General features: G+C 37.1%; 1 protein-coding gene across 1 annotated transcript; it reads left to right on the plus strand.

Annotated features, from left to right (window-relative positions):
- The first annotated feature begins 50 nt into the window (after positions 1–50).
- LOC124170420 lies at positions 51–8,441 on the plus strand. The gene is made up of 2 exons (XM_046549143.1): positions 51–670; positions 6,223–8,441. The coding sequence occupies exons 1-2, from the start codon at positions 296–298 to the stop codon at positions 6,604–6,606; spliced, it is 759 nt and encodes a 252-aa protein (XP_046405099.1). The 5' UTR covers positions 51–295; the 3' UTR covers positions 6,607–8,441.
- The last annotated feature ends 1,510 nt before the right edge of the window (positions 8,442–9,951 follow it).

The following is a 9,951-nucleotide window of genomic DNA, read 5'->3' on the forward strand; positions in this document are numbered from 1 at the left end:
CCCTGCACTTAAAAGAAATCGAATGTGAAAATTTGGGCACAATCACGAATGTAATGGGCACGGCCCGTGGTGTAAGGACCATGGTAATGGGCTGCCCATGGAGAATACATTATATTGTATTAATCATGGGGCTGCCCTCTGGGCAAATAAATACCTATGGTTGAAATTGGTAAACAAAAATCCTGCTGTGCGCTGCTCTTTTGACTGACGTTAGAGTGCAATAACGAGTGACCTCAAGGTATTTTTTTGTGCTCAACTATATATATAAATTATAGTGGTTGACAAGACGTCAAATATGACTTCAGAAAGAATATCGTTATCGAGGATGAAGTGGGGCAGTGATACTGTAATGAAGTTCTTCAGGCTGTATATAAAATATCCTTGTTTGTGGGACAAAAACTGTGCGGACTATAGAGATAGAAGTTTGCGCCTTCATGCCTTACAGGACATTCTCGTCGCTTTAAACATAGATGGTCTGAGTATAGATTTATTAAAAACCAAGATTCATTCCTTACGAAGTACATACGTCAATGAAATAACTAAAGTTAAGAACAGTAAACAATGGAGTTCAAGCGCGGAAGATATTTACAAACCGAAAATGCCTTGGTTTAAACTGGCTGACAGTTTCCTTAGAGACATTGTCTGGAGAGATAAGAATCACGCGAGAGCGGTAAGTGGCTTGAAGGTGGAAAATATGTTCAATGGTCAATATGTGTGTTCTTGTAGATTAAATTTTCACATTTGGTTTTAACCGACTTGTAGCATTTGTTTGAGGTCGGTTTGGCTTTATGGCTGTTGTAAAAAGTTTACAGTCAAGATTTTCTTCTTACCATTTTTGTCGAAGATGGTTAAATAATAATTTCTCATCTTCTTGAAGTTCAAAGTATGGTGTCTTTGTTTTTATTATGCGAATGTTTTTCGATTTTCGCCGTTTATTTACCTTCTTCCTCTGTCATTAATGTTGGGTTCGACATCACTCCATTAAGAATTTTTTGGGGTATGGGTCATTCCATTTCAAATCAACCAGGCCATGACACCCACCGACTCGGATTTTCATGAAACTTACCATGGTCATACATTTTGGTATGATTAGAAATTGTGTGCAATTTTAGCCTCCAATTGTCATTTGTTAATGAAATATGAGCAATCGATATTTGGGTGTGACCCCTAAAGTGCCGCAACGTGCAACACATGGTGATTTTTATTTTCATCCATAACTCCATTCCTGTGAGATGAAAAGTCATGATTTTTTTTCTAATGCTAAGTGGTTCATAATGATCCCACCATTATCATTAGATATTCACTGCATGAAGTAATTCAGCTGCAAAAAAATAAAGTTAACAAAAAAATCTCCCTTGCACTATTTTTCATTATCAGCATCCACAGGGAAAGGCCATGCGAGTACAGACTCCTGGTTTAGTTTAAAGTAATCACTAATGTATGAGCAAAGATCCTGATGAAAAAAAATCGTGAGTCCGGCGTTCCTTTTAGTAAAAAAAATACTCGTTCATGTTCACGGGAAAAAAATGGCTCTTTTTCAAGGCACCTAGAAATTACACAATTTTGAGGAGATATAAGCTAATACTCATGATTTAACAATATTGGGCCTTGCATCAGCTACCCATCAGGTAACTGATGATGCTGTAAAGCGAAACCGGCAGTACCAATAAATTTAAAATTGTGGAAATTGCTCCTTCATTATGTCACGTTTCCATCTCTCCTGAAACCTCAGATTATATTGACTTGTGTGCTCTCATCGTCTTCTTTGCTACTTAAAAAAATGCGAGTGTTATCAGCTTAAATGCTGTACCCCTTTTCCATACATAAAGGTCCTGTGAGGACCATACCTCTAAAAAAAGTCTAAGTCTATGAGAGCAGCAGGCATCCTGGTGAAGCCTGGAGAAAAATTTTGCTGTAGGTGTGACAAGAGGATTTCCAAAATTTGTAAAAGTGAAGTTGTTTCCAATGGCAGTGAGGAAAGCGAGAGAGAACTTACATCAGTTAAGACTGTGTTGGAAAGTGATAGAAAATAAGAAGAAGCCAACTGCAGCTTGGAGGCTTTAGACTGCTCTCCTTTGAAATTACATTCTTTGTCTTCTCACAGTAGACACTCACATTGAAAAGGAAAGATCACACAGGCTAAGCATTACCTTGTTTCTAAAGTGTCTGGTGTATTGAAATTAGTGAATCCATCCCTGGAAAATATAAGTAGCAATGAAGATGGGAGTGACAGTCAACTCATCAAGCGAAAGGCAGCCAACTTGGATGGCCTGCTGACTAAAATTAAGACTAATTGCCAACAGTTAGTTGGCAGGGTAAAATTCAAATGCTGACCCTGGCCCCTTTATCTTGGTCTAGGAAAAGGATTATAAGTGAATTTCATGTTTCAGACTACACTGTGAGACAGTCAAAAAAGTTACTTGATGAGAAGGGAATTCCTGCTATGCCATCACCATGTGCTGCGAAACCACGTCTAAACTCCACAGAAGAGCTGGAGAAAAATTTTTACCAGCCTGACAAGAATCCTAGACAGATTCCTGGAGTCAAAGATAAAGTCAGTGTGAGTAAGAATGAGTAGGTATATGGAGAAGAGGTTGATTTTATATAACCTCAAGAAACTGTAAGTGCTCTTCAAAGAGTAATATCCACAAGAAAAAATTGGGTTCTCCAGATTTTGTTCACTTCAGCCAAAATGGTGTGTGATGGCTGGTGCTTTTAGGATTCATTCAGTTTGTGTTTGTGTCATACATCAAAATGTGAAACTGCTAATTAATGCCTTGCAATTGAAGGAAGCATAAGAAGTTGATCGCTATCATCATCTGTGACAAAAACAATGCAGATTGTATGCTCAGAAAATGTTTTTACTGTCCAGATCCTTCCAGGCTAAAGGATATCATCATTTCTAAATTTTGTGAATATGACCCTTCTGATACAGTGAAATATAGGCAGTGGGTTTCCACTGATAGAACAGAACTTCAGTTGTATATATCATCCATTAATGAACTCTTGGACATTCTATGCCTCAAAATGAATAAACTGATACCACATTATTACGTCACCTAAGAACAATCCTCGTTTTTTAAAATAAGAAAAGAAACCCTCAGTCATGATAAGGCAGTTATTGTAATGGAATTTAGTGAAAATTTTTCATTTTTAATTCAGGATGAAGTTCAAAAATATCAATGGACCAATCTATCATGCATCATACACCCTTGCTTGATTTACCAGAAGAAAGATGGTGCCTTCACTACATCATCTCATTGTTTCATATCTGATGACCTTAACTATAATGTGGCCTTGGTTATGGAAGTGCAACGTCACCTGATAAAATTTTTAAAGAGAACTTCACCTATGATCCAAGAGGTTCAGTACTTCACAGATGGATGTGCTGGGCAATATAAAAACTGCAAATCTTTTATAAATTTGTGCCATTATTATAATGACTATGGATTGAATGCAATCCAGTCTATTTTTCCACAAGCCATGGAGAGTCCTCTGGTGATGGTATAGGTGGTACCATTAAACGAATGGCACAGCAAATAACAAACAGCACCAGGATACATGAATTCTGTAGAGATAATATGAAAAACATCAAAATCCATTACATTAAGTTTAGGGATGTGGCTTGGTCACGTAGTAAATTTCTTGAAAGATCCACCAAGGCAAAAACAATTCCAGGAACAAGAAATTTCCATCATTTCGTGCCTTTATCAGATAGAAAAGTCGCTGCAAAGTTCACTGGCCTGGATGATGAGTACAGCATTATATTTGATTTTTGTTCTGAAACAGTGGATTTCCCAGATAATTTGGCTGTTGGTTCATATGCAGTGTGTATTTATAGCAAGCCGTGGTACATTGGAGCAATGAAAGCTTTCAACCATGAAGATGGTGATATTTCAGTTAAATTCATGACACCTCAAGGGCCCTCACCTTCATTCTCTTGGCCAGAGAGATATGATGTTTGCTGTGTGCCACAAGGGCACCTATTGTGTGTGCTTAATTCTCATGCTACCACAAGCTCTAGGAGGTCATACTACTTCTTGAGGGAGGAAGTGGACAACATTAGAAAAAAATATTTAGACTTTGTGAAAAACAATGAGACATCTTAGAATGTGGACAGCCAGTTAAAAAGAGAAGGCTCACTTTCAAATCAATTGGTAAGGTCATTAATTTAATTTTACTCTTTTTGCCTAAATTTCCAATGATATAGAATGACTAAATGAAACATTGAAAATAAGCATTAGGATGAAGTACCTGAGAAATTTCTCAATTCCAATGATTTGATGACAGTTCCCTTTGACATTGGATATTGTACATTCCTGTGATGTAAATACATCTGGATATGAAATGTATTTGGTCTTTGGACACAGATTAAAAGGTATGTAGAATGTAATAGAGTACAATGGATCATGCAGTTTTTTTATTAAAACTCCCTCTGCTCGAATAGTTCTGATAGCACGAAATTAGCAGTAAGTGGGGGAGTACATTCACATGATTGCCTTTGTGTTTCCTACTCTAAGAACCAGTAGCATACAATATAGTGAGATAATGCATGATCCAATATTGTATAATCATGATAGTTGTTTAATCATTGAGCTTATATCTCCTCTAAATTGTGTAATTTCTAGGTGCCTTGAAAAAGCGCCATTTTTATTCCGTGAACATGAACGAGTATTTTTTTTTACTAAAAGGAACACCGGACTCACGATTTTTTTTCATCAGGATCTTTGCTCATACATTAGTGATTACTTTAAACTAAACCAGGAGTCTGTACTCGCATGGCCTTTCCCTGTGGATGCTGATAATGAAAAATAGTGCAAGGGAGATTTTTTTGTTAACTTTATTTTTTTGCAGCTGAATTACTTCATGCAGTGAATATCTAATGATAATGGTGGGATCATTATGAACCACTTAGCATTAGAAAAAAAATCATGACTTTTCATCTCACAGGAATGGAGTTATGGATGAAAATAAAAATCACCATGTGTTGCACGTTGCGGCACTTTAGGGGTCACACCCAAATATCAATAGGGTGGTTTCCTATTATTTTGTTATTGCCTAAATCGAAAGATTATTACTCCTGGAGTACGTATTTCGCGCTTTTAGATTTTTAAATGACGATATCTATTTTTCGCGATTAAATGAAAAGTGAAAAATTTCAAGCGCGCAAAAACGCGACGCGTAAGTAGGAAAGTCCGTGCGCCGCATTTCTGGTTCCCCCTCTCTCCTTGTGAAGTGACCTTGATCGAGGCTCTGAGCGCTGATAGGACGCAGGATGCTAGCGGATAGCTGAGTACCTTCCTGTCTGGTAGCGCATGGCTTAAAAAAGGTTTATTAATACCTTATCAAGCGAAGAAAACTTTCCGACCTTAGCCAGTTTTAATAGGTGGTTATTAAGACATGTTTCCCTGAGCTCTGTGCCTCATGCATGCATTGGTAACCTCAGACGATGTATAACTCCTATCCTCTCGTGTAGAAACTAGGTCCCTGTGACGTCACGCGGAGCGGAATCGCATGGGCGCCAATCTGGCCTTTTTCAAATGAGGATAAAATTTGACCCTTGCCATTCGTCTAAACCGGTATTTCAAAAACCAAATAATTTGTGTATTATGAATACACTAATGGTGGGCAACGAATCGCAATCAATGCCTATCGTTTTCTTTGATGAAGGAAACTACCCTATTGCTCATATTTCATTAACAAATGACAATTGGAGGCTAAAATTGCACACAATTTCTAATCATACCAAAATGTATGATCATGGTAAGTTTCATGAAAATCCGAGACGGTGGGTGTCATTTGGTCAAAATATTGGTTGATTTGACGTGGAATGACCCGTATGTGTTTTAGAACTCCCTATAATAGTTCAAGGGGTACTCAAAAATTGAATGTGTAATGTGAATATTGATAATGTTTACACTAATTGGTGAAGTGTTCATAGGCTGTGTATAAGTATGGTCTATTTTTGTCCTAAAGAATTTTGACTCCCAGCCAAAGTTATCTAAGGTTAGTTCAACTTTGTTGTCTTTATTCATAAATAATCAAATATTTTTAGGACATTATTTGTGGGCTTAGCATTTGCAATCAGTACAGTAAGGATTATCGAATTAAGACAAGAGTATGGCGAGCAGTTGATGAGCATTGTTTAATTAATGCAAGTTACATGCTTAACATGTTACATTATTTAAACCAATAAAAAATGTGTGCCATCTTCCTTTCAAGGTTCCCCAGGAATCTGTAAATGAAACTTTTCCACTCGAAGGATACATTACTGAAGCAGATGATTCGAGTGAACCCAATCCTCAAGTTGTCGCCAATTGGTCCATAAAGAATGAGGAGTTCACAAATGAGCCAAGGCAAGAGGTGTGTGAGCATACTATTAGCCCTGTTGAGAGCACTAGCGAAATCTTTCCAAGTGCGGCTCTAGAGAATGAACTAGATGCTTTTGGAAAAAGTGTCACTGCACAGATGAAAAACCTTCCAGAAGAGTATGCTATTGAACTTATGGCTGAAATCCAAACACTACTAACTAAGAAACGTCTCAAAGCCATTGCCGATAAGAGAGCATCATCTTCCAATCCTTCAATGAATTATTTTCTCTCCTAATGGTGATACTTGATGTACTTAAATCATTATCTATTAATGGAAATGTTCACCACTCAAAAAAAAAGCTCTTCAATGATGTGGAGAACTGCTGCTGAGGGATGCATTGCTGTGTGTTTTGAGTGTGACAGCTCAATTTGTCTGAGGGGGGAGAAGTGCACAAATGGTTAGCAATCTAAAACACGTAAATGAATCAGTGCCATTTTTCTGGGCATTGTAAAACATTTGTTTTATATGTAAGTTAGTGTTACTCCTCTTAATGGAAGGCGGTCAGCTCAGTACACAGTTACCATAATGTCATTATTACAAAGCTTGATATGCTACGAGCCTTTCAACAATTATGTAATATAATTTTGGTGACACCTCTCCTCCTCCCTTCCTAAGGCAAAAATATTAATGAGAGAGACCTCTCTTCTAATTGCATTATGCAACCAGTGACATGGCAGCAACAATAGTAGCTATAATATTGTTGAAAATTTGTATATAGAATAATGGGTATGAACTCGCATGATGTAGCAGTTTAATTGCAGTTGCTACTTCCAGCCATTTCAATGAGTTTACTCAACTATGACCTAAAAACACAGGTCTATCAAATTATGATTAGACTTGCAGTTGGTTGATAAACAAGACCAACTGTTGATCTAGGGGTGATGAGAAGGGAAATGTTTCTCCCCTTCTCCAAATTCAGGAGATGAATGGAAAATAAAATTTTTACATTTGCTAGTAAGATTCACTAAACATGTTTGAGGGATATGTGCAACCTAGATACAGATACAGGTTATTAGGTGATGATATACGTATGTTACAAAGATGAAACTAACTCAACCACCTTAATATGCAACTATGTTGTGAAACCTAGGTCACATCCATTAAACATATCAAGTGAAACTTTCTCAGTGGATTAATTTTATTTTCCGTAATGGAAAGACATCACGAAGTTAAGCCTTAAGTTTTTAGTGACATCCAAGAGATTACGTTTTTTGCTGAGGCAAATAATTTAGCTTTGCATCATCAGCACAGGGATATTTTTGCGATGAGAGGAGGTCAGGCCAAGGTAAGGAAGGCCATTCCCCCAAATTCTGATAGTGTATCCACCATCCCTCCCCCCCAAAAAAAAGCAATTATTCTACCCCCAGGTATTTGTACCACATGCACCATACGTCCCTCATGCGGATGGTCGTAGGCCATTAGACTCTGATGCCGTTAACAAATAGGTGTTCTGTCTTATTTTAGAAGGTCACCTGAAAAGTAATACAATGTTTCCCTGAACTATCCTTATGCAGATAGATTCCACTCCACTGGTTCCTCTGTGTACGGCAGAGCAGAAAATGCCGGACCCCTTGTCCCTGTAAAACATGATCTCCATTACTTTAATATTCCCTGTGCTTGTGACTGGGTGCATGGAGGTCCAAGGTCCTAGAAACTATGGCAATTTTTCCCAACTGAAAATTCATTCATACCTATTATGTAGTTGCACTGCTTTCCCCCCTCAGGATTCCACTAATAAATTTGGAAATGGGTAAAAACCATGAAATATGCTACTAACACTAAATAACAAGAATTATAAAGCCAGTGTCCCACAGGCAAATTTGCATCACAACTTTTGGACCAAAAATTTTTATGCAGCTGGATGGGGTCTCCCACGATGCATTTCGTTTGGACCAAAAGATGGAAATATGTAAACGAAAGTCGATATTAATGTAAACAAATGTGGAAGCTTGTGGAGTGGAGGATTCTGTCTTATTAAGCAGTTGAAATTGTCTGAGCAGGCCTCTTCAATATTAAAGAGGCAAAGAAAAGAAAACGGAGGAAGTGTTGGACTTGGCCTTGGCCAGAAAGGGGATATAAAAATGTTTGGAATAGGCGTGCTAGCCATGTTGAAGAAGGAGTTGGTTGCCGATGTTCCCGTGAATTCTCAACATTAATTGATGATGTGTGAAGATATTTTCATGCCCCTTATCAGCAAGGTTGAGGGCAGAATAAAATGCCAGGATACAAACGTGAGGCAGTTTATTCCTCTAAGGAAAATTTTATTAATGGATGATGGACATTGTAGTTGAGATGATGTTATGAATAGTGCTGTAAACGTGCATTACAATCACATTTTTCTCTCCTAATCGAGCAGTTGCTAAAATAAAGTCCTAATCCTATAATCATAGTGATCGAAACAGGCAGTTGTAGTGTTTCATATGTATGTAGTAATTTCTCCAGCTGCTCGCTCACTCAGAATCGCATGCCCTCCACAAAGCTAATCTGTAGAATTCCGCCTCGATGCCTTAAGTAAATCTTTAATTCTTTCCAAAACACCCCTCCTTGTATTGTGATTCTAATAGATCGCTTCCTTCCTATCGAACATGAACTCATTATTACGGATTTCCTGGTTGAGAGTTTCCATCGCCTCTCTAGACCAATTTGTATTCATTTTTACTTTTAGGACCACACCAGGCGATGAAATAGACGATCATGAACGTAGATATGTATTTGAAATAATGTTTAGTGAGTTTACTTCGTGGTATGGTGATATTATAGATTCAAAACTAAACCTTTTAGTATTCCATACAGTGTTTATGGAAAAAACTCAACCGGTTTCGACCTTTTCAGGTCATTAATAAGGTGAATGATAATGACCTGAAAAGGTGAAAACCGGTTGGGTTTTTAATGCATACTGTGTGGTTTACAACAAAGTTTATTTTTGTATACATAATATTTATATTTATTAATTATAATGCTCATGCAGACAATAAATAAGTTTAACCTGTGTGTCAGCGCTTGGCGATGCTTTTTTGTCAAGTAGTGATTATGGTTTCATCCAATTGGATGAAAATTTAGAACCTGTCCTATCCATTAGGACTAAATGATAGGACCAAAAGTTAGTTGGATGAAATTTTGACTGTGGGAGATGGGGCACGTATGTTGTATGAAAATTTGATACAAATATTTTGATGCAAATTTGACCGTGGGACACCGGCTTAACTTTTCTCCAAAGTCAATAAGAATTTCTAATCACTGAATTTTAACTTCAGAACATCATTAAAATATTATCAGACCTACTGGCAGGTTTTTCTGTCAATTTCTTTCAACAGATTTTTGCAGAAGGCTTTCAAATTTTTTTTTTTTTTGTTTATGCTCATATTACTGAAAAACATTTTTAGGTTCAACAGCACTTACTTAAGCAGAAATGTGGTTGATTACTACATACTCGTTCCAAGTCTTATCAAAAAAGTGGATTACTTAATGCATATTCAATTGCTTTGCAAATTTGCAATGAACTTGAAAAATTAAATATGGCCAGTTTTTATTTTGCTAATACCTGAGCAACTTTAATTTTTGAAGTTTAATGGATCTTCC

The sequence above is a fragment of the Ischnura elegans genome, chromosome 1, assembly GCF_921293095.1.
Source record: "Ischnura elegans chromosome 1, ioIscEleg1.1, whole genome shotgun sequence".
NCBI classification, from domain to species: domain Eukaryota; kingdom Metazoa; phylum Arthropoda; class Insecta; order Odonata; family Coenagrionidae; genus Ischnura; species Ischnura elegans.